This window comes from Carcharhinus amblyrhynchos, chromosome 7 (assembly GCF_965287045.1).
Source record: "Carcharhinus amblyrhynchos chromosome 7, sCarAmb.v2.hapA, whole genome shotgun sequence".
Lineage (NCBI taxonomy): Eukaryota > Metazoa > Chordata > Chondrichthyes > Carcharhiniformes > Carcharhinidae > Carcharhinus > Carcharhinus amblyrhynchos.
This window is the reverse complement of record NC_137330.1, coordinates 94,307,801-94,334,155: the sequence shown is the minus strand read 5'-3', so window position 1 is coordinate 94,334,155 and position 26,355 is coordinate 94,307,801. Positions and strand designations below refer to the sequence as shown.

At 42.5% G+C, this 26,355-nt stretch overlaps 1 protein-coding gene across 3 annotated transcripts in view; it reads right to left on the bottom strand.

Annotated features, from left to right (window-relative positions):
- phip (PHIP subunit of CUL4-Ring ligase complex) overlaps window positions 1-26,355 on the bottom strand; it is a 227,514-nt gene that overhangs the window by 166,150 nt on the left and 35,009 nt on the right. For all 3 annotated transcript variants that reach the window (XM_080192807.1, XM_080192809.1, XM_080192810.1), the window contains exon 7: window positions 23,151-23,311. In XM_080192807.1, the coding sequence (XP_080048933.1) occupies window positions 23,151-23,311 (161 nt within the window). The remainder of the gene's footprint in view (window positions 1-23,150; window positions 23,312-26,355) is intronic.

The following is a 26,355-nucleotide window of genomic DNA, read 5'->3' as shown; positions in this document are numbered from 1 at the left end:
GGGGCCAGACTCATGTTTTGTCCAGGTTTAGCATAACATTTTGTTTTTTTTTGCAGTCTCAGCCTCTATTGATAAAGTTCAATGTGCTTTATTAACTGCACTGTTAACTGTCCTGCTGAGTTCAAAGATTTATACCATTACATATGAAGTTTCAAATGTATTTTGATCCCATTTTATTGACATAATTTTAATATGGTAAAAGATGAAGTTGACCGGACCCAGAGAAAGACACAGCTGGACACATCTGCTTCTGCCGGTTCAGATTCAATATTTGCAGCCCTCCAACATCCTACTTTGCACTGTGATGATGTTACATTCATTCCATTCATTCCGTAACCAGAATGTATATTTCAAGTTCTCTAAGTATATAATAGTTATGGTATCAAAACCATTTGCTTCATTTTTGGTGGTTTTGTTCCCATTTATCGCTACCGACAAGTCATAAAACACCTGTCAAGGATCCAACCTGACAATTTACAGTTCAGCAAATGAATCAGCCTAAACCTTTGAACAAGAGTATTTTTATAGATTAAGCTTGCATCAGCTCAACTATTTTCTGCTTTAATATACAGATGCTTAGCTATGTTTTTCGTCCTTTATCACAAAAGGAAAACAAAATGTTTGGTGTATACACAGCTGGGTTCATACACTCCATTATTTTTGCGCACATTAGCATTAAAGTGAAAATATCTCTTGAGGGCTAAACTCTTTTTTTTATAAACAGTATTTTTGCTATATAGGCTTTGCTGGAAAACTCAGCATCTATTGCCCTTGAGCCTATTTCTTGAATAGCTGTATCTTCTGGAGAAGTCAATCCTACAATTTCTGAAAGGTGGGGGGGGGGGGGGGGTGGAATTCTCCCAAAAAAAATTCTAAGTGTTGAATTCGTGGGAAAACGGGAGTACTTCACGCTGGTTTTTTCTCAGTGGGAGTTCAAACTAGAGTCTCCCACATTCTGTGCAATGCAGAGGCCACTAGCACACATATCATTACATTTCAGGGAGCGACAGCTATTCCTGCTCGGAAGCCTGAAGTCAGTGGGCCTCGGCACGTGTGCAGTGGCCCCAAACTATCAGCCTCCTATTTGCTGGCCAGTTCAATGACTGGCCAGTCCCGTACCCACGCAGTGCTACCCCCCCCCCCCAAACCTTTCTCACAGCCCAATTGTGGCATCCCCCCCCCCCCCCCGAATAATTCTAGCCACGACCTCCCAGGACAGTCCTACCAATTGCCCCTTAGGCCCTGCTCCCCCACGTCGTGTCACCTTGACACGGCCCTACGTCCAAAGGGCAGTGCCAAGGTGCCTCCTAGGCGTGGGCATTTTGTCCCTTGGCCGGGGATACAGGTTGGCACTGCCAGGATACCTATGCCCTGAGGGCACCACCCCACCCCTTAGGGGCCCCTATTGCCTCCCTTTCACTCCAGCGGGATCAGGCCGCCAGCTCCCCGAAAGTGGGAAGCTACTTTAAACCCTGCTGGAGTGAAACACTCTGACAGGGTGAGAGATGCTAGCAAGCCGGGAGAATGTGTACAGATGCTAATAGCATTTAGATGATATTTAAAATATCATTTAAATACTAGCCCCGCCTCCCCACCAATTTCCATCACTGGGGGACACTAGCAGGGCACGAACGCTCGTGGGAACCCCCGCAAATTGCACCCCCTGTGCGATTATACTGGCCACTAAGCTAAAAAATCAGCAGAGTGGGATGGGAGAATCGCCCCCACCTGCCCCCAACCCCAGGGAGCTCCAGTGTTGTGAGCCAGCAGCAATGAAGTATATATGCCCAGGTGGTAGAGGTGAGTCACTCCTGCACAATACTGAACCTCTGATCTGCTCTACTAGCCACAGTTTATTATCCATCTTTTACATTGGTGTTGGGTTCAACCATTGTTGAGAATGGGGATGATCATGGAGGCTACTCCTTTCACTAGTTGCGTAGTTGTTCCCCACTATTTGTGTTTCTATGTTTCTATATTAGATATAGCTCTTCGGGCTAAAGGAAGCAAGAGATACGGGAGGAAGTAGGGGATCAGGATGCTGAACTGATGATCAGCCACGATCAAAATGAATGGTGGAGCAGACTCAAAGGGCTGAATGGCCTACTCCTGCTTCTAGTTTCTATGTAACTGGGTGTGCAGGACTACTGAGAAATGCCCTCATCTGTTGGTTTTGGAACTGTTTGCCTCTGTACACAGCATATTGCTTCTACTGTTCAGCATGCATGCAATTCTGATCAGCACTTCATTTTCATGTATGTCTGCTGCTACTCCAAGGATGCTCTTCTGCACACCTCATTGAAGCATGGTCAGTCATCTGATTTAATGGTGATTGAAGGAGTGAGAATTATAATGAGTCATGAGGTTACAGATTGTGGTGGGATACAATTCTCCTTCTGTCGATGCCAGTTATGAGATGGCATATCTCTTCAGAATCTATCCCATTGTGGCAGTGCAACACAATAGATGGCACCTTAATGTGAAGTCAGGGTTTGGTGAGTACTACCAATGCTATCACAGACAGATGTTCATTCTCTCACCATCTGCCACAGGTCCAATGTGGGCAGCGATGTACCTAGGACATGAGACACAGACACAGAAGCAGGCCAATTAGCCCAACCAATTCATACTAGCGTTTATGCTTCATTTGAGCCTCTTCCCATTTTTCCTGATCTAAGTTATCATTGTAACCTTCCAATACCTTCTCCCTCACATATTTGCCTAGTTTCTCCTTAAATGCATCTGTACTACTCACTTTAACCACTCTATGGGGTAGCGCGTTCTACATTCTTCACAATCTTTGGGTAAAGTGCTTCTGAATTCCAAACTGGATTTCTTCATGCTTATGGGAATACCCACATGAGAAAACATTACTCTGTATTCACTCTTATCAAAGCTTTTCATACTTTTGAAACCTCTATTAGGTCATCTCTCAGCCTTCTGTTTTTGGAAGAGAAGGGACTCAGACTATCAGTCTTTTCCAGATATACAGTATCATGCATTTCAGGTATAATTCTTGTAAATCCTCTCTCCATGCTCTCTAGCATCTTTATATACCTTTTATAATAAAACAACCAGAACTGTATGCAGTTTTCCAGCGTGGTTTAAGGTTCAATACAAGTTCAGCACAGCTTTCCTATTTTTCAATTCCATTCCTTTATGTTAGGTGCACTTTTTTAAATGGCCTTGCTAACCTGTGGTTCAACATGTGTATAAAAGTAGGGAGGTCTTGCTGCAGTTGTATAGGGCATTGGTGAGGCCGCAGCTGGAGTACTGTGTGCAGTTTTGGGCGCCGCACCTGCGCAAAGATATTTTGGCCTTGGAGGGAGTGCAGAGGAGGTTTACTAGGCTGATACCGGAGTTGAGGGGGTTGAGCTATGAGGAGAGGCTGAATAAACTGGGCTTGTACTCGTTAGAGTTTAGAAGAATGAGGGGAGATCTCATTGAGACGTATAAGATGATGAATGGGATGGATAGGATAGAGGTGGAAAGACTCTTCCCGCTCAAAAAAGACAGTAGGACTAGGGGGCACAGCCTCAAGATAAAAGGGGGGCGGTTTAGAACGGAGTTGAGGAGGAACTTCTTCACTCAAAGGGTGGTGAATCTCTGGAATTCTCTGCCCATTGAAGTGGTGGAGGCTGCCTCGCTAAATATTTTTAAGACGCGGGTTGATGGGTTTTTGATAGGAGAGTGGATTAAGGGTTATGGGGAGAGGGCAGGAAAGTGGAACTGAGCCACGACAGATCAGCCATGATCTTATTGAATGGCAGGGCAGGCTCGAAGGGCTAGATGGCCTACTCCTGCTCCTATTTCTTATGTTCTTATGTTTATGAATGAAATATTTGCACCCCAGATCTTTGTTCCTCAACCCCACATAGACTGGCACCTTCCAAGTAATAAATAACTCCCCTATTCTTTCCACACCAAAAAGTAGCTCTGCATAAGTTGAACCCTATGTATCAATTATTTGTCTATTCTGCAAGTTTATTAAAGACCTCTTGAAATTTGAAGACTTCGTCAACATTGACTATCAGCTTCAACCCACTCCACTCACAATTTGGTGTCAGTTGCAAATTTAGAAATTGTGTTTTTGATTCCGAAGTCCGAGTCGTTAGCATAGCTATTACCAAACGAGGAAGAAATTCCCATTTTTTCCTCCATTCTTCTGTTGATTGTAACAGGTTCTTGAAATTTACAGGTTCAGTGTGCCAATTCAGTATATGTACACTGAGTGCTGACTGTGAAGAACTCAGACAGACAGGTTTTGTTGAGATTAAACAAAGAAAGGGTTTGTTTCACCTTGGGTGCAAAAACCCACTCAAGTAAAGGTATATTAAAACAAAGAACAAAGAAAATCACAGCGCAGGAACAGGCCCTTCGGCCCTCCAAGCCTGCATCGATCATGCTGCCTGACTTAACTAAAACCCCCAACTCTTCCAAGGACCATATCCCTCTATTCCCAACCTATTCATGTACTTGCCAAGATGCCCCTTAAAAGCCACTACTGTATCCACTTCCACTACCTCCCCGGCAGCAAGTTCCAGGCACCCACCACCCTCTGTGTAAAATATCTACCTTGTACATCTCCTTTAAACATTGCCCCTCACACCTTAAACCTATGCCCCCTAGTATTTGACAATTTACCCTGGGAAAAAACTTCTGACTATCCACTCTATCCATGCCTCTCAGAATCTTGTAGACTTCTATCAAGTTGCTCCTCAACCTCCGTGGTTCCAGTGAGATCAAACCAAGTTTCTCCAACCTCTCTTCATAGCTAATGCCCTCCATGCCAGGCAACATCCTAGTAAATCTTTTCTGTACCCTCTCCAAAGCCTCCACATCCTTCTGGTAGTATGGCGACCAGAACTGAACACTATATTCTAAGTGCAGCCTAAGTAAGGTTCTATAAAGCTGCAACATGACTTGATAATTTTTAAACTCAATGCCTCAGCCAATGAAGGCAAGCATACTGTATGCCTTCTTGACTAGCTTCTCCACCTGCATTGCCACTTTCAGCGACCTGTGTACCTGTGCAAAGATCCCTTTGCCTATCAATACTCAAGGGTTTTGCCACTTACTATATATTTCCTATGTGTATTAGACCTTCCAAAATGCATTACCTCACATTTGTCCGGATTAAACTCCATCTCGTCGCCCAATTCTCCAACTGATTTATACACTGCTGTGTCCTCTGATGGTCCTCATCGCTATCCGCAAATCCACCAACCTTTGTGTCGGCTGCAAACTTACTAATCAATCCAGTTACATTTTCCTCCAAATCATTTATATATATTACAAACAGCAAAGGTCCCAGACATATTGAAAAGGTAAAAACATCTCCCAATTGTCGCAAGATACAGAAACCTACACATGCACAAGGAGAAGTAAAGCTTTTGGATAAATTAAGACCCAGCCAGAGACAGCTAATAAAGAGAGAGTTCACTGGTTGAGTCCTGAAGGTTTACAGTTGAGGCAGTTTTTAAAAGCTATAGGGTGATTCTCCCAAAAAAAAAGCTAAATGTTGAATTTGGGTAAAAATTGGAGTAAATACCGCTGGTTTTTTTTCAGTGGGATTTTCAAAATGAATCTCCCACTCTCTGTGCACTGCAGAGTTCACTAGCGTGAATCACGTGAAAAATCAGTGGGCTGTGCTTATTCCTGCTGGAGAGAACATAAGAACTAGGAGCAGTAATAGGATATCTGTCCCCTTGAGCCTGCTCCGTCATTCAATAACATCATGCTGATCTTTTTGTGGACTCAGCTCCACTTACCCACCCGCTTAATTCCTTTATTGTGCAAAAACATACCCAACCTTGCCTTAAAAATATTCAATGAGGTAGCCTCAACTGCTTCACTGCGCAGGGAATTCCACAGATTCACAACCCTTTGTGTGAAGAAATTCCTCCTCAACTCAGTCTTAAATCTGCTTCCCCTTATTTTCAGGCTATGCCCCCTAGTTCTAGTTTCACCCATCAGTGGAAACAACTTCCCTGCCTTTATCTTATTTATGCCCTTCATAATCTTATATGTTTCTATAAGATCTCCCTTCATTCTTCAGAATTCTAATGAGTATAGCCCAATCTACTCAGTGTCTCCTCATAAACCAATCCCCTCAACTCCAGAATCAATCTAGTGAATCTCCTCTGGACACCCCCTCCAATGCCAGTACATCCTTTCTCAAGTAAGGAGACCAAAACTGTACACAGTAATCCAGGTGTGGCCTCACCAGCACGTTATACGGCTGCAACACAACCATGCTGTTTTTAAACTCCATCCCTCTTGCAATGAAGAGCAAAATTCCATTTGCCTTCTTAATTATCTGCTGCACCTGCAAACCAACTCCTTGAGATTCCTGCACAAAGACACCTCTGCACACCAGCACGCTGCAATTTTTTACCATTTAAATAATAGTCCATTTTGCTATTATTCCTACCAAAATAGATGACGTCACATTTACCAACATTGTACTGCATCTGCCAGACCTTCACCCACTCACTCAGACTAACTATATCTCTTTGCAGACTTTCAGCGTCCTCTGCACACTTTGTTCTGCCACCCACCTTAGTGTCATCTGTAAATTTTGACACACTACACTTGATCCCCAACTCCAAATCATCTATGTAAATCATAAACAATTGCGGTCCCAACACTGATCCTTGAGGCACACCACTAGTCACTGATCGCCAACCAGAAAAACACCCATTTACCCCCATTCTTTGCTTTCTGTTAGTTAACCAATCTTCTATCCATGCTACATTACCCATACCACCGTGCACCTTTATCTTACGTATCAGTCTTTGGTGCGGCACCTTGTCAAATGCCTTCTGGAAATCCAGATATGCCACATCTGCAGGTTCCCCATTATCCACTGCACATGTAATGTTCTCAAAGAATTCCACCAAATTAGTCAAACATGACCTTCCCCTCATGACCCCATGCTGCGTCTTTCCAATGGGACAATTTACAACCAGGTGCCTCACCATTTCTTCCTTGATGATAGATTCAAGCATTTTCCTGACTACAGAAGTTAAGCTAGCCAGCCTATAGTTACCCGCCTTTTATTTACTTCCTTTTTAAAACATTTTCTGTTTTCCAATCTGCAGGAACCACTCCAGGGTCCAGCGAATTTTAGTAAATTACCATGAGTGCATTTGCTATTTCTCCCACCATCTCTTTTAGTACCCTGGGATGCATTCCATCTGGAGCAGGAGACTTGTCGACCTTCAGCCCCAATAACTTGCCCAACACTACCTCTTTCACGATAGGCTGAAATAAGTGCACTGAGCAAGCCACTGCACATGCACCAATCTCTGGGAGAGATCGCTAAATGAATTCTCCTAGCATTGACATCATTGGCCTAAACCTCCCACAGATATTACTGGCCTGATTGCTGGCCTCTCAACACCCTCCCCCCACAAAACAGCACTGGCCACCCCAACCCCCAATGACCCGAACATCACTGGCCTCCCTGTGCCTCCACCTTCATACACAGAGCACTGACCTCACTGCTGTCTTTTACACATGATATGGAGATGCCGGCGTTGGACTGGAGTAAACACAGTAAGAGGTCTGACAACACCAGGTTTAAGTCCAACCGATTTATTTGATAGTAAACTCATAAGCTTTTGGGGTTTGACCCTCTGTCAGGTGAATGGAGAGTTCTAGCCTCAGACAGAGCATCTGACAGCATAGACGGTTTACAGATTACTGATTAGAATGCAAGTCTTTACAACTAACCTGCTATTCAGGTTCAACTAACCTGCTTATCTTTAAGACTTGAATAGCAGATTAATTGTAAGGACTCGCATTCTAATCAGTAATCTGTAAACCGTCTGTGCTGTTAGATGCTCTGTCTGAGGCCAGAGCTCTCCATTCACCTGACAAAGGGTCAAACCCCAAAAGCTTATGAGTTTACTATCAAATAAATCGGTTGGACTTAAACCTGGCGTTGTCAGACTTCTTACTGGTCACACACACAGTGCTGAGTTGCCTGCGAGCATTCCTCCTCATTTTATGAGACCTTTGAGCATCCCCCCAACCCCCGAAACAGTATCTTGTTGAGTGAAACCCTTGAAAGTTGTACCCCCTCGTGCCCCGGACACAGTACCTTGTTGAACTAATCCTATCGGCATCTTTGAAGATGGCTCACCCTCTATTAAAACCAGGTTGCCTGTACATTAGTTGCTATTAAATTTAACTAACGGACCCATGAGTGACCCAAACTGACTGCACCTGGACTCCCTTAACAAGGCAGAGCTGTTTATAGCTGCAAATATGGACACATGGGCAGTCACGCCAAAAAGATGGCACCCAACAGAAATGACCCCAGATTTTCAGAGGGTGAGCAAGCCCATCTAGAGAGGCATCAGCTGCTGAAACCCACTGAGGGGCAACACCCAAGGAATCACGCAGCAAGTGCGATATGGGAGGCAATGGCTGCAGCTATAAAATGTCAGTGCACTGAATCCTAGGTCTGGAGAGCACCATCAGGAGATGAATGACCTTTTTTGAGCAGCAAAAGTGAGTGTGCATCCCATTCTAAAACCAGTACATGTGCTGCACTTACAACGTGAAACCATCCCCAAATATCAAAAGGGCAGCCACGAAAGCCCTCCCCCATCCCCCATCCAGTAGTGTGTCATCTGATTAGATCGCCTGCCTTTGGCATTGTGAACACGGCAGGCAGGAAGAGCATACAGGTTGGTGTGCAGGTGAGGCCACTGCACACCCTTAAGCCATTGCCATGAATGCCACTACAGCATTCTCTCCCAGGCATGTGTTGCAGGTCAGGGACACGGGGCAGGGATAGACTCCGAATTATCACAAGATGGGTTCCCATTCACTGCAGAGTACATGCAGTATAAGCGTCTGTGTTAACATGAGCACCTTTGCTCGGAGCACCAGTTGCTTGAACTGATTAACCCTCAAGCAGCATATGGTGCTCCCTCCCCACCCAACCCCCTTTCTGTTAAAACCCCAGAACTCAATCCAGCCCTTCAGCATATCCCACAGCCAAAACAATGTAACAGCCCAGTGGCTGCACACAGCAGCCTGACCAGCAGTCAGTGAAGGATCCTACCCCATCCCACAGAGACAACATCACTAGGCCTGGGGACAGCACTTCCAGTTCTCCAGGAACTTCCCACACCAAGCATTAAGTTTCTCACCTCTGCCTCCAACCTCCCCTGCACTCCGGGGCTACAGCCCCATAACACTTTACTTTTTACTTCCTTCTACCTGTTCAACGCTGTCACTCCAGGTCGTGACTTTTTGTGGAGCAGTTGTAAACCTTGCCAGTGTAATGTAGCACCGGACAGAAAGGGGAGACGCGGGGTGGGGGGGGGGGGGGGGGCGGAATTTATTCCTGGGCCTGCTAACGATATGGCAAGCTATGGTAACGCATGCAAATCGCCACCATGCTGACTTTCAGCGCGAATCGGTTGACACTGAAAAGCTTAGGCTGGGAGACAGTTGTAGATGCGTCTAGTTTGGGGGCGTTTAAGAGATCTCTGGATAGGTTTATGGACGAAAAGGGATTGGTATAGGCTAGTGGGTCATTGTTTTTGTAACTGGTCGGCGCAACATCGTGGGCCGAAGGGCCTGTTCTGCGCTGTAATGTTCTATGTTCTATGTTCTATGTTCTACATGCAGAGGCCCAGCCGTCCAGTGTGAATCCCACAAAACAGCCTTCGCTGATATCTCTTGCCAGAATTGCCTCGAGTCCTTGGTGTTGCTGCTCCGGAATTTGTATTCTTCTCCGCTGCCCACAATCGGATACATGGCAAACAGGATCTAAATCTATCTGTTAAGAGCGGGAGAGGCAAACAGTCTTTCTGCTGCTTTCAGACAGTCTTTCTCTAGGCTGCTCCAAAGCAAACAGGATTGTTTAATAAGCTAAATTTCAATCTCTCTCTCCATGATAATTGGCTATTCCACTAAAGGTAATTGATTATCTCGTGTCTGGAGAGACCTTGGCTTTGTGTTATTGCCAAAGTGATTAATTTTCAGTGTTGAGGCCATGACCCATTATTCCATGTAATAAGCTGGGAAGAAAGTATCAACACATAAAGCAGTGGAAACTCAGAGAGAGAGAGCCCATAAAGCAACAGGAGTTAAGTGAAAAAGAAAGCCCATAAAATAGTGGGAGTTCTGAGAGAGAGGAAGCCCACACAGCAGTGGGAATTCAGAGAGAGGGAGCGCACAGAGCAGTGGGAATTCAGAGAGAGGGAGCGCACAGAGCAGTGGGAATTCAGAGAGAGGGAGCGCACACAGCAGCGGGAATTCAGAGAGCTCAAAAAGCAGTGGAGGGAGGCAAACCTCTTTGCAGCAGAAAGAGGGAGAGAACAACATGGGAATATACTGATAAAACACAGAAGTGACAAAGAAATCCCATAAGCTTACTGGTTGGTGAATGTAAGTTTTTCTGGGCCTGGCACAGAAAGGACAATTGGTGAATGACAGGTGAGCTATTATATTACACATACTGTACTGAACACTTCGTATAAAGTTTAAGTTATTTCAGTGCTGCTTAGCCATGTGGAATGTGCATCCTGCAGGAAGCGGGACGTCGAATAGGCTCAAACTGGTTTCAATAACGACATCTGCAGGAAGTGTCACTGGTTGCGGAAACTTGAGCTCTGGGTTGCGGAGCTTGAGCTGGTATTACTGTGGTGCATCTGCAAGGTTGAGAATTACCTGGATAGCAAATTCAGAGGGGTGTCATGCTGCAGCTAAGAAGTACACAGGCAGTGTGTGACTGGGTAACCACCATTGTATATAAGGGAAAAGAGAAGGTAGCGCAGGAACTCCTTGAGGCTACCTCAAAAAGCATGGGTGGCTGAGCTGTAGAAGTGGGGATAAGGAAAAGTGGAAGTGCTGTAGTGGTATGGCATTCAATATTTAGGGGAGCAGACAGGCCTATCTACAACCATAGACATGACTCCAGGATAATATGTTGCCTCCCTGGTGCCAGGGTCTAGGATGGGATGGCACAGTGGCACAGTTGTTAGCTGCTTCACAGCGTCAGGGACTCAGGTTCAATTCCAGCCTTGGGGTAACTTGTGTGTGGAGTTTGCGTGGGTTTCCTCCAGGTTCCTCCCACAGTCCAAAGATGTGCAGGTTAGGTTGATTGGCCACACTAAATTGACCATTAGTGTCAGGGGGATTATAAGAACATAAGAAATAGGAGCAGGAGTAGGCCATCCAGCCCTTCGAGCCTGCCCCGCCATTCAATAAGATCATGGCTGATCTGTCGCTGCTCAGTTCCACTTTCCTGCCCTCTCCCCATAACCCTTAATCCCCTCTCCTGTCAAAAACCCATCAACCCGCGCCTTAAAAATATTTAGCGAGGCAGCCTCCACCACTTCAACGGGCAGAGAATTCCAGAGATTCACCACCCTTTGAGTGAAGAAGTTCCTCCTCAACTCCGTTCTAAACCGCCCCCCTTTTATCTTGAGGCTGTGCCCCCTAGTCCTATTGTCTTTTTTGAGCGGGAAGAGTCTTTCCACCTCTATCCTATCCATCCCATTCATCATCTTATACGTCTCAATGAGATCTCCTCTCATTCTTCTAAACTCTAACGAGTACAAGCCCAGTTTATTCAGCCTCTCCTCATAGCTCAACCCCCTCAACTCCGGTACCAGCCCAGTAAACCTCCTCTGCACTCCCTCCAAGGCCAAAATATCTTTGCGCAGGTGCGGCGCCCAAAAATGCACACAGTACTCCAGTTGCGGCCTCACCAATGCCCTATACAGCTGCAGCAAGACCTCCCTACTTTTATATTCAATCCCCTTCGCTATGAAGGCCAGCATCCCATTCGCCTTCCTGACCACCTGCTGCACCTGCAAGCTGGGTTTTTGCGACTCATGCACAAGGACCCCGAGGTCCCTCTGCACCGTCGCCTGCTGCAGTTTTTCACCTCGTAAGTAATAGTCCTTCCTACCATTTTTCCTACCAAAGTGGACCACCTCACACTTGCCAACATTAAATTCCATTTGCCATTTCCTGGCCCATTCACCCAGCCTATCTAGATCCTTCTGCACACCCTCCGCACAATTTGCCATTCCCCCAATCTTGGTGTCATCAGCAAATTTCGACACTCTACACTCGGTTCCCTCCTCCAGATCATCTATATAAATGGTAAAAAGCTGAGGCCCCAGCACCGACCCCTGGGGCACTCCACTAGTCACCATCCGCCAATCCGAATAGCACCCGTTGACCCCCACTCTCTGCCTCCTATTTGACAACCAATCCTCTATCCACGCTAACACCCTACCCCCAACTCCATGTCCCTCGACCTTCTGCAATAACCTCTTGTGAGGCACTTTGTCAAACGCTTTCTGAAAATCTAGAAAGACCACATCCACCGGCTCTCCTCTATCCACCGCCCTAGACACATCCTCATAGAACTCCAGTAAATTTGTCAGACACGACTTCCCTTTAATGAAACCGTGCTGCGTCTGCTCTATCAAGCAATTCCCTTCAAGATGCCTCGCAATTTCCTCCTTAATGACAGATTCTAACATTTTACCTACCACAGATGTTAAACTAACTGGCCTATAATTCCCCGCCTTTTGCCTGGATTAGCAGGGTAAATACATGGGGTTACAGGGATAGGGCCTGGGTGGGATTGTTATCAGTGCAGACTTGATGGGCCGAATGGACTCCATCTGCACTGTAGGGATTCTACGTCACAGAGTGGCTGCAGGACATTCTTTCAGGGAGATGCAAGAATTATACAGTACATCCAGTTCCACATGCTAGTCAACCTAAGAATTGTGCAGTTCAACATGCAGCTGGAGAAATGGGAGTAGGAGGGACAGCTTTAAACTTCTGAACTGAAACTTGTACAAGGAGGACAGATGGCACTTTAACAAGGCGGGAAATAATGTCTTCTTGGGGAGGTTTGATAGTGCTGGTGGAAAGGGTTTAAACTAGATTGACAGAGGGGTGGAAACCTGAGGGGAAATTCAGAATCGAGACGAGAAAAACTGATAGTGTGAAATAGAGACGCAGGTAAGAAGGATATATCAGAGAACAGTATCAAGATAAATAGAATACTTAGAGCGTTTGATTGAACTAGTGTAGGTAATAATAAGTCATTAGATGGGGTGAGAGTAAGGGGGAAAGTAGAAAAGCCTAAATCAGGGTTAATATGAACAAATATTTATGCATGGTATGTGGTTATTATTAAATAGAATCATGATACTACTGCTGTAACAGAGACCTGGCTTAAAGAAGGGCTGGAATAGGCATTAAATATTCCTGGGTACAAAGTATTTGAGAGATGGGGGCGTGGTTATGGACAGAGAGTGGTAGTATTGATTAAAGATAGCATTACAATGCTGGAGAAAGGACATTCCAGGGGAATAAAGGACGGAATCTCTCCAGCTGGAGGTAAGAAATGATAAAAGGTACAATAACCTTGAGGGATGTAGAGGAATAAATTTGCAAAGAAGTTTCAGGGAAATGCAAGAATTGTACAGCAATTAAAATGGGGAATTTCAATTATCCAAATAAAGACAGGGATAGGAATAGTGCAAAGCAACAAGAGGGACGAGAGATTCTGGAATGTGTTCAAGATAATTTTCTGCAGTAGTATGTTTCCAGTCCGACGAGAGAACAGGCACTGTTGGACCAAGAGGATCAATCAGTGGGAGACCATTTAAGGGACGGTGATCATTGTATCATAAGATTTAGTTTGGCCATGGACGAGGGCAGGGAATAATCCAGAACAGGGATAATTAATTGAGGGAAAACCTACTTTGATGGGATGAGAATGCATCTGAGTCAAATGAGTTGGAATCAAAGGTTGGCAGAAAAGTCAGTGACTTAGCAATGAATTACCTCCAAAGAAAAAGTATTGCAGGCAATGTCAAGCATGTTCCTTTGAAGCGGAAAGATAGGATGAATAAATCCAGAACGTACTGGAAGAGGGAAACAGAAATGAAAATGAAAAGGAATAAGTGTGTGTATGATAGATGTCAGGTCGAAAATACATTGGAGAATCAGGCTGAATGTGGAAGGACCAGAGGGGAAGTGAAAATTCTAATAAGAAAAACAAGGAGAGCATATGAAAACAGACTGGCAACTAACATAAAAGAGAATCCCAAGGTCTTCTATAAGTACATAAATAAAAAGTTGGCAAAAGAGTAGGGTCAATTAGGTATAAAAAAGAGGGACCTGCATGTGGAAGCCAGAGATCTGACTTTAAAAAGGAAGCAGATGCTACCCTTGCAATGGAGAGAGGGGAAGTAACTGGTACACTAAACAAATTGAAGGAGGTGGTGTTAGAAATTGTTTCATATGAGAGTCCAGCAGATGTTATAGAAAGAAATAGAAACCCTACAGTACAGAAAGAGGCCATTCAGCTCATCGAGTCTGCACCGACCACAATCCCACACAGGCCCTATCCCCATATCCGTGCATATTATACCCACTAATCCCTCTAACCTATGCACCTAAGGTCAATTTAAACATGGCCAATCAACCTAACCTGACATCTTTGGACTGTGGGAGGAAACCGGAGCACCCGGAGGAAACCCACGCAGACACGAGGAGAATGTGCAAATTCCATGTGAATATATGACCATGTTCACGGTCATATATTCACAACTCAACTTGGACATCACCTGCAAGGTAGGCAAGTTTAAGGTTCAAGGACTCCTTTGAAGACAAATTTTAGGAAATCCAAAAGGTCCACCAAAGACTGGGAAAAAGAATTATTTGGGGAGTGAACTTCGAGCAACAAAGAATATAGGCAGCTAAGGACAAAATGCAAGCCTGAAAGACAAGGCAGTTCCAACATAGTGATACATTTTTTAAAAAACAGACAATTCATCCTTGCCCACACTATAGAAAGCCATGTGGGTCTGCAGTCAAGCTCCACAGCTATGTTAGAACACAGAACAGATGACATGCAAGAAATAGCCATCTTCGATAATGAAGGGAAACCAACAACAAGATCCATTCTGGACTGGTAACATTTAATTAATATCCATAGAAACTACCTTTCATTATTCACCATATTAATACATTGCTTGATTTTCAAATCCACTGACTAAAAAATCATTTTTCAAGTCTTTCACAACTATGATCTTTCACAGTTATAATTAATTTCTTCATGCTTCAACTGCCCTTCTTAAAATAGTGTATAATATTCCCAATAACTACCCACCTCCCTGTTTTTGTTTTCAACACTCCTAAATTATAAAACCCAGAATCACTATTATTTAAGCAGCTTCTTCTGTTCATATTCATATGTTTAATACATTGGTAGAGGTGCCACATGACCTCCTTTGTTACTGTCATTTCAGAATATTCTTCAAAGCTGTCCTTTGCTGCCCTCTCCCTGAAAAAAAGAGTGGCCAATCTTTAACGACACAAAAGTCTTCAGTAGCAGGTGAATCGATAACCTGAGGACACAGATTTAAGGCAATTGGCAAAAGAACCAGGGCAATGTCTAAAAAACAAATTGCATAGCAAGTTATTATCTGGAATGACAGCAGCTTCAAGACTAACTTTCAAAAAGGGGCGGGGGGGGCAGATAAGTACTGCACTCAAAAAGCAAAAATCTGCAGGGCTTTGGGGAAAGAACAAGGCAGTTGGATTAATGTAATAGTTCTTACAAAAAAGCCAGCAAAGACACAACAGTCCAAATGACCTCCTACTGTGCTATATCATTCTGTACAACACTTTATTGTTCCACTAAGCACAGCACAGTTTGATCAAAATTCACCTCCACAAAAATCCTTTCATGAATCTGAAATTTATGTCAACATGTTATTGTGAGTCAGCTGCTTTCACACCCATATACAGAAGGGCTTGCTCAATAAGTGCTGTAGAGCTGCTCAGAGGTGTAAAGTGTGAAACTCCCAAGTAAATGCACTAAGATGTACAGTAAATCACTACCATTGAAGTTCCTGGCATGTAATTTAGGAGTTCAATTCTGTAACAAATTTTAAAGTCCATAGGAACTATCTTTAATTTCAACAACTTACATGTTTGATTATACAATTTTACTGTTCATAATTTGAATGCTAACATTATTAACTTTAACAGTTATATTCATTCTGTCTTTTTTGATTTACCAAGTGAAACTCGAATTGTGTAGGATTCCAGCAGGCATGAAGTATCTAAGCTTTATACAAAATACAGGTTCCCTGAAAATATCAGTCATCTTAGAACCACATGCTACTGTCGATCAGTATGAATAAGTACGTTGTAATGAAACCACAACCAAGTGCTTCTATTCTTTAGAAAAGGCACAAACACAAAATAAAGGCATCCAAGATCTTCAGAGGTTTAGCTCTCAAAATATTCATCTAATACCTGTCATTTAAGCCTATAACAAGCTCTCACCGATATGAATATCTTTGCATAAAGCATACACTTACATAATACACAACTGAGTTGTACTCCTTTTTTAATGTTAAATAAACCAGAATATGTAGCCAGAAAATGTCAATGCCTGTTTAAAATAACCCATTATCTGCATCCTACACAAATAATAAATGCAGTACTTTATTACAAATTATACTGATTTTGTCTGAGTCAGACGTTACTGATGCATTGTTCGATAATTACCCTGAAATCATTTTATTTATTTTTTTCTCACCAATCCTGCTCCCTCCTGCATTTCACGGATGCCTCCTCTAGTACTTGCCTCGAGTGACCATTCCTTATGTGTGAGTTTGTTGGCTCATTAAGGAACAGCACCGCTAAACCAATGCCCACACAAATGTACCTCCAGCAGAGGGTGTTAGCAGATCAAAAGCAAGAATCCTGACTGATTTCACACTTTCAACTCAGAAGTGCTGAAGTCAAATTGTGATGCAAAGCAAGTTTGGAATTGAGTCTTAGGGCATTGCTGGATCTGTCTTCTACAGAGAGAAGAAATTTGTCCAGATATTGTGCCTTCCTTGAATTAAGTAAAAACACGTGGGACAATAGCTTCTGGTGCTTTCAGAAAGGCAATATATGTGAACCAATCTGGGCTGATTTGCCAAACAATCAGCATCCTTTTCTCATGCAGCACAAATTGTTGTGCTCTTTGAAATTTGGTATTCTTGTGTCTTTCCTGATGAGAGAGCAAGACAAAACGTTTTGACAACATGCCTCCTTTTTCAGCAAATACCCAAGTTCTGCACCACCAACTAATTATTTGATGCTTAGAGCCAGATTTCCATGACTGTGTGTCAGATTGGAAGCGGGCCAGCAACAAACTTGGAGGATGAGACCCATTTCTGGGTTTCCTGTCCCCAAGTCCTTTCGCCAATAATTTTTAGCAACACGATATAAAATTGCAGGTCGTATGCCCAGAAGTAGCGATCCGGACAGCCTGTCCATTTTGGAGGTGGGCAGTTCAGACCCCTCAAAATCTTAATGGGAGTTGTGAGAGCATCTGAAAGCAACATGGTCCACACCTACCTGAGGTGTGAACCATGGGGAAGCCCTAGTCTGGAGTTAGAATCTTTTGACAGGCAAGTTCAAAAGGTGTTGCCAACTTCTTGCTGGATAACCCTGTAGTCTACATACGTTGCTTGCCTTACAAGGAAAGTGTTTAAATACATACTTATGAGGTGTTTAGAACATAAGAACATAAGAACATAAGAAATAGGAGCAGGAGTAGGCCATCTAGCCCTTCGAGCCTGCCCCGCCATTCAATAAGATCATGGCTGATCTGTCGTGGCTCAGTTCCACTTTCCCGCCCTCTCCCCATAACCCTTAATCCCCTCTCTTATCAAAAACCCATCAACCCGCTTCTTAAAAATATTTAGCGAGGCAGCCTCCACCACTTCAACGGGCAGAGAATTCCAGAGATTCACCACCCTTTGAGTGAAGAAGTTCCTCCTCAACTCCGTTCTAAACCGCCTCCCCTTTATCTTGAGGCTGTGCCCCCTAGTCCTACTGTCTTTTTTGAGCGGGAAGAGTCTCTCCACCTCTATCCTATCCATCCCATTCATCATCTTATACGTCTCAATGAGATCTCCCCTCATTCTTCTAAACTCTAACGAGTACAAGCCTAGTTTATTCAGCCTCTCCTCATAGCTCAATCCCCTCAACTCCGGTATCAGCCTAGTAAACCTCCTCTGCACTCCCTCCAGGGCCAAAATATCCTTGCGCAGGTGCGGCGCCCAAAACTGCACACAGTACTCCAGCTGAGATTTAGTTTGAATCATAGAATCCCTACAGTATAGACAGAGGCCATTCGGCCCATCAAGTCTGTATTGATCACAATTCCACCCAGGCCCTATTCCCGCAACCACATGCATTTGCCCCGCTAATCCCCCTGATTCTAGGGTTAATTTAGCATGGCCAATCAACGTAACCTAAGTTTGCTTCAGCTTGATGTCAATGGCAAGGTAGGAGAACAGCAGGCCAACTAAAGATAAGTCCATGATACACCAAGCATGAAATGTAGGGAGTTTAATGCTGATCAGAAAGTCATGGTGAAAAACCATCGAGGTGAGAAGGACAAGTATATGATTGAAGTCGTTGTAAAGAGACTAGATGCAACTACACATGGAGTGAAGAATGGAGACAGGCTCTGTCAGTGTCATTTACTTGAGAGGAAATTTGATGAAAGGAGAACATGGGGAGCCTTGTACAGTCAAATTCCTCCTACAGTCCAAAGTGAAAATGAGAAACAAAGGAAAGTCACAAAGTCCACTCGTACAGCAAAGTGAGAATTTTCAAGCTCCGCCCACCATGGGAATCATACCAGTGAGGAGCAGACCATGGAAAGGTCAGGAAAAATCCGGCCTTTGTGAAGGGAGAGTTAAACCAACTAACCATCTTATCAGTAAATTTAATATCTCGTTTCATGTCCTGCAAATGCTTTCATATTTACTTGTACTATGAAACTTCAACAGTACTGAATATGGTGCATCTATATTAAATCTTACATCTTTTAAGAATCAGGCAAGGAGGTGGGAGCCAAGGGATTAAAGAAAGAGAAGAAACAAGTCGCACTTGAATTACTACCAATCCTCAATTAATAATACCCTACCCAGTTTGCCGTTTGAAGCTGCAGTAACTACCTACAGTGAATATTCACGAGACCAAACAGTTATAAAGATTCCAACAAAAGAAAAGTCAATTGCTTGTAAAAAATAAAGCACTTCTTAACACTACAGATTCTACGTCTGCATCAACATGTTATTTAACCAACTGTGTCGCACACCTCTGTATGTAGAGCTAATGAGAGAAGCTCCACTGGCAAACAACCAATCTTCAGGTAACATGTCACCTGTGGTTCTAACTACAACTCTAAAAGCTTGTCTCTCACCGAAATCTTCCATCTCTGACAGTCTGAGGCATTCATCTAGCAGACTTATCTGAACATTTAGGAACACTATTAGTCTCCTAGTCAGCAAGTGTTAAATTCAGATCCTGTGACTGTCACTTAGTTTTAAAGCATGTCTACGGAGCATCAAAATGTCAGGTGTTTTCTCAAGAATACCTTGAACACTTTACAGGCTCAATGTAATCTGGAGTGGGGAGAGGAGAGCTGCAAACAATTAGAATACAGTCTCCTGGGCAGTTCTTGATACTTTGCTGATAGGAGGGAGTATTTTCTCTGCGCTCACTAATCTACAATTCTGGGATTCATGCAATTGATTTCACCTTCAAGCTGGATAACAATATTTTCCATAAAGCAAATGTACCTTTCAAGTAATAGATTAGTCCATAAAACATGTATTCTAATTTCATCACATCTTTATGAACAAACACAAAATGATAATTTTTCAAAATAATAATTCTTCAAAAAGAACATTGAGCATCAGTCAGCTCGATAGCTTGAGTTTGATGCAAAATGACACCAATTGTGCAGGCTCAAGTCCCGTACCCTAGTTGTTGGAGGTCTTAGAGGCCTGTCTCCTCGCCATGACCCTGGATTGTGGAGTCATGCCCCTCAAGCTATCCAACTAATTGTCTGCCTCTGAAGAAGCAAGCACCTCTATGGTCCTTTTGCGGACTATGACTAATTATCCATAAAGAACATGCTGCAAGCTTCAGTAAGAGATCTGATATAATTGATCATCTATTTAGCGGCCATAGGCAGAAAAGCAAGTACGTAGCTGGAGGCCAAAACATCGCACTGATTACATCCTTTTATTTAAAGATAAGTATTCTATAATTGTACAATGAAAAAGGTGACAAGATGTCCTAAATCTTTGTCGATTTTGGGCCTTGTTTTGAAAAGATGAAAAATAGCATCAGGTCTAGAAATATATTATATCACTTTGCATTCTTTAGCAGTACTTGTCATTTTTAAAATCACTTCCACCTCAAATCCATTCAAACCTTGCAACACACAAACATGACAATTTCAATTAATAAAAGCAGATTACTGCAGATGCTAGATTTGTCACTTGCACACACTAGATTACAAGCCCAAACTGACCACTTCAAAACAGGATACAATAAAGAAAAATCAAGAAAATAAACTCTATAAAATGGACAGAATTAGTATTTGTTGAGAATCTATGATGCTTTCCCAGTAATTGCGTTTTGCTTCTTTCAATATTGACAGGACATGATCTACTAACAAAGCCCCAATCCCCTATAATGGAGTGGCAAAAAGATACATCTGGATAGAATCCTAGTAAATATCCATACCAAGTCTTGGTCGGAAAGGTAATCAAGAGAACCAACAAAACCTTTGAAATTATTTTTCAAATTGGACTAGTTTTTTTTGGCGCAGGTCAGGCAGATACATTTCTCTTTTTCCTGAAATAACATACATGTTACATTACATACCAGTATATTTGTGCAGAAACAGTCTTTATCTAGCTTGTTTCATAACACACATTTGTGTTAATCTAAACACGTGGACAGAGAAATGAATAAATGTACAAAATACATGACAGAGCCAGGGACCTTTTGCTAATTCATCAGCTTTAATAACTATCACACAAACTACAATAAAAATGTTGTTCAGTCAATTGTGTCTGTGCACATGCCATCTCTTCAAAAAAACACCCAAATCGAAACCTTTTATACTCCTTTTTAAATGCTTTCTATTTTATGAAGCTCTTCAAAGAATTTTTATTTAAAAAATGGATTACTTTTTATATAAATATTAGAGAAAGAGAAGTCTTCATTGATGGAAAACAAGCCAATAATTCTATATTTCCATCAGGACAAGCCTAACCTAAAGCCATCCAACCTAGATGAAATTCCCTTTCCCCAAACCCATCAAATATACGCAGAACTGATTATAAATTAAAATGAATATTTCTCCATTTGCATCCTCGTTTCCTTCAGGCAATCATTTGTGAAAGCAAAAGAAACACCACAAAATCATCCTAACACAGAAAAAGGAAGCAAAAATAAAACTCCAATGAGCAGCTGGCAACTTTATTTAGAGCTGCACGAGCAGTATATCTGAGAGCACTAACACAGACTGATTCAATTCTAAATCCTCAAGGGAATTTCATTAATATTATGCTTTACACGCACAAGCAATGACAGCTACAGGCAGTCATAACCAGTGCTTTGTATTTTTAAATCAAACAGAATAAAATGTTGCATCATTGTCATCTTCTTATTCTTTTATGGGTTGAGGACGTCACTGCCAAGGCCAGCATTTGTTGCCCATCTTTAATTGCCTTTGAAATGAGTAGCTTGTTCAGCCATTTCAGAGGGCAGTTGAGAGTCAACCACATTGCTGTGGGTCTGGAGGCCAGACACACCGAGGATGGCAGATTTCCTTCCCTAAAATAAATTAGTTTAAGAGCTTGTACTCTTAATTTCTGTAACCTGATCCTAATTTCTTTAGAGCAGTGAACAGGTTTTACTTAAATTATTTCCCTTAGTACGTCATGAAGCACAACTTTTATTCTTTAATAAGAAACAAACTGTATCACTATTGCGAACCTCACGTCTCATCAAATCTTGGAACACTTTACAGAGTAAAGGATACCAAGCAAAAAGGAAGGAAGGTATTTCAGAGCACCTGCATCACAAAGGAAATAGTATTATGAAGGCTGCTGAAAAGGGAGGTTCTGGAAGATGTGGGACTGGTGACTAAAGGAGCCAAAGATTAGCTACAGGTGATTTCATAAAAGTCGAGGGTACATCATGGGTTATAGAAGTTGTCGTGAGGGGTAAGACTATGGAAAAATTTGTACCATGAAGAGTAAAAAACAAAAGACATCTTAATGTAATTCTTTGGTGCCAGCAGATGCTAGTGAGATGTGGCTACAATCCAAAGACTGGTTGGGAATGTGCAGTGAATGCTTTGGGTAACTTGTAGTTTATGGAGGGTGGAACAAAAGGAGACAACAAAGAGATGTTGGAAGAAATATGTATTGTTCAAGCAATAAAGGCAAAGTTTAGCATTTCAGAAATAAAGTGGAACTATAGGGGCAGAGGGAGACAACATTATAGAGGTCAAAGAAAGTTACTTTGATAATGAGTCAGATTTGGGAGTGAAAGCAGAGATCTGGACCAAGCTGAATCTCAAGATTCCACACCTCTGCCCTTAAGCAGAGATGACATCTGGAGAGATGAATAATGTTGGATATGGGCATCCTTTCAGAAAACTGAACGGGATAACTTTAGTTTTGCATTCAACATTTAGCTGGATGAAGTTCATCATAAAGAATCCAAAATTAACAGAATATGGCTGATGGTCAGGAAGTAGAAAGTCAACTGTCCATAGAAAGAGAACTTAAAATTGTGAAACTACATCAATTTTTGAATCAGACATCCACTTTTGAAGCACAGGGTTCCATAGGTCATTCATTGCAGTCACTAAATCAGCCCACCAAAGTAATGCAGTGAAGCTCAGGTGGTGTCAACCATGCAGAAGTTCTTGTGTTTCTTTCCATCTTATCCCAAAAGATGAAGTCAGTAACTATTTGCTTTTTTCAAAAAATTAAAACTGCAAGGTTTGCAATGAAAAATTATGGGACATCTATTAAGAACTTGTTAATAAATAAAGTTATTGCAAATGAGAATCATGAGAAACAAATTTTGGTGTCTGACCTACAGCTTTCACATGAAGAGACCTTCACTGCATGGTTAAGGGAAACTTTAACCTTTGTAACATTAAAACAATACTTAACAAACAATATTAAGCTCCACAATAGATGGGAAAAATATGTAAAATACTGCAAAGTGGAAAAATTAAAAAAACTCACAGTAAATATTCTCCTCCCTGTTCTATCAAATGTAACACAGTAAACGGATGATAGGTGCCCCAGAATTCGCTTGTGCATCTTCATATGTAGATATACAGCAGTAGGAACAAGTTGACTGAGTCGTAAGCTCCCAGTAAGCTGTCGTGCCCGAACAGTATCCACTGCAAATAAAAAGAAAGTTTATGATCTGCAAAATATAGAAGACATTGTTTTAAACAGAGCATGCTGTGAAGCAAAAAAACACAAAATGAACATCATGACACACTGGGCTAAATGTTACCAAAAATAGTGGATAATTCCGGCATGGTTCTCTCCAAATTAAGACTCTGAAGAGAAACTCAAGAGTTTCTTCCTGATCATTGGCATCGCCCCATAATGCCCACCCCCCAACCCTCCCCCACACCCAGTCCGAGCTGGCACCCACTTCCACCAACCCCTCTGTCTACTCCAAGCCACCACCACAACTAAATGAGTCTCCTCTCCCAACCTCCCCCAGTATGGCTCCCAGGTTACAACTGCCAGGTTGGCATAAGCATGGTGCCAGGTTGTGCCAAACAGCAGTGTCAAAAGGCACTGCCTAGCAATATTCCTCACCCACAGGGGCTGTACTCACTTTACGCCCTCCGGGAGACTCCACGGCAGGTTCACATCTAAGTGAATCTATTGTACACCTCGCTGGTGTAACATCATATCAACTGTCAATGTGCGGGGGGGCAAGGGGCGGGGGAGTCAACAGCTGAAAGGGAGTGAGTTAATAACATCAAAACACATTCAAATTCATGATGACGACATTGCCATGAGGACAGGAAGATCCAAATTCATCGCCAGATCTTGAGCCCCCATCGACATTCAGACGGATGGCGAGCGTGGGTTCAAGATCACCCCCGTTATTTTATGTTTATCAATGGCTCCATTTAAGCAAATTTAAGGAAAATTTGCACTTTAAAAAAAAAGCCATTCCAGCCCTTACAAAAGGGTGCGCGTGCATCAAATTAAAGCACAAAACTACAATCTGTGTTTTAAATTCAGCTTGAAGCTCCTAAAATAAAATAGAAGCTCTACACCACTGAGATTAAAGCACTGTTCTTTGTGTGGCCTCTACAAGGACACCAATATTGAGATTTTTATTTTAGATTTAAGCAACATAACAAGAACGAAAGAACCAGGGAGAGATCAGTGCCTATTCTTAAACCTGTCTATTAATATTCCATAGTACTGCAACACCAAACATTTCAGGGGAGTACAGACGTACTGTCATTTCTACAGTGATGCCACCATTTCACAATTCAGTACTTTAAAGATATTAATAAAAACAGTGATGTACAAAAATCTCAGTTTGATTCACGACTACAAGACCTTTGCCTTGAATCAATTTTGAGTAACATGCAATTCTGCCATGCTGTGTAGGATAAGAATTCCTTGCCTTAGTAGAATATTTTGTTATAGAGCAGAAAGAGGGGGAAGCAAGTGGATTGCAAAGATGGAAAAAAATGCTGAAGTCATGAATAAAAAGCACGTGCAAGAGTATTTGTAGAATTTGGTGATAGTGACAGCATGCTAACAGTTGTGCACGAAATACTTCTTTAATTATATGGTTTTATTTAAACATCTTGTTTTGTTCTATGGTTCCCCTTGAGAGTGCAAATCTTTACTTTGGGTCAGTGTTAACATTTCAACTATTCTCAGCAGCTTTTCTTTCACAATAATTTTACAATAAAGCACATATTCAACATCATATATTGCTGGTGTCCTTACTTGCTGGCTGTGGAATTTGTTATCACTATAAAACAACAATAACCCTGAGATTTGTCCAGGACAATCGAAAAGAACTATAGCCGTTAGAGAAAGTAATTATCAACTCCCTGCCCTCTACCGATCCCCATTATTTTCCCTCTTTTCTCCCATTCCCAGAACATCCACAATATTCACTCAAAACAGAAAATAAATAATACACCCTGTGGGTATTTGTGTTGGAACTATCAACATTGCTCCTTTGTCTTCATTCAACACCTACCCGTGAGGCATGCCAGTACACTCAACTCTCTCAGTAAGGTACTCTCAAGAAATAACAATAATTAGAACATGAATAAAGTGAAACCAATGTAACATGAAATATTCACAAGTGAAATTTAAACTTGTAAACACCCTTGCCACCTTTGTGCTCTCAATGTGTCTCACGTTAATGGCAAAGGCATTTGGGAGGAAAGTTGTGGCTGATGCAGAACCTCCCTGCTTGACCAGAAGCCTCTTTTATAGTCCAGCAATACTTGCTGCACTGTCAGCTGAAGACGAGTTTCATAATGAAAAGCTACCCCCACTGCTTGTCATTACTGCGTCCCATGCATGCTGCCAGTACTTTAAATTATAATCAGAACTGAGTGTCCACAAGCCAAAAGCCAGAATGTGGAAGCGGTGCTCATTTCCAGCTCCACTGTTGGAAACAGCGGGCACTATTTAAAATTCTACCAAAAGTCTGAGAGAGGCACAAATAATAGAATTTATGTAAGTTTTTGTTTGATTTTGGACTGTGAGCAGAGAATTAATATCAATCACAGTTTTAAAATTCAATAAGCTCCCAACAAGCTTAGATGTTATGAGTTTCATCCAAAGGACAATGGGTAGACAGTGGGTGGCACTGTGAGCAGCACTGCTGCCTCACAGCACCAGGGTCCCAGGTTCGATTCTCGGCTTGGGTCACTGTCAGTGTGCAGTTTGCACTTTCTCTCCTCCAGGTGCTCCGGTTTCTTCTCACAGTCCAAAGATTTGCAGGTTAGGTGGATTGGCCATGCTAAATTGCTCCTTAACGTCAAGGGGACTACCTATGGTAAATGCATGGAGTTATGGGGATAGGGCCTGGGTGGGATTGTGGTCAGTGAAGACTCAATGGGCCCAATGGCCTGCTTCTGCACTGTAGGATTCTATGATTCTATATATGGAACAGATGCCCAGCAAAAAAAAATGACATGCCATTTAATTCCTTCAAAGAGATATCACAAATATCTTGACATAACAGGAAACTGAGTCCATAATCTATGGTAGCATTTCAGTGTAGCACTGAGAGAAACATTGCATTGTTGAATGCACTGCATTTCAGACAAGATGTTGAATAAATAAGTGATCTCATGCCTTTAGCACATTAAATATCTCAAGACTAATAATAATCGGAGCTTCAACTGTCTTTAGTTATAGACAGGGAAAATTAGTG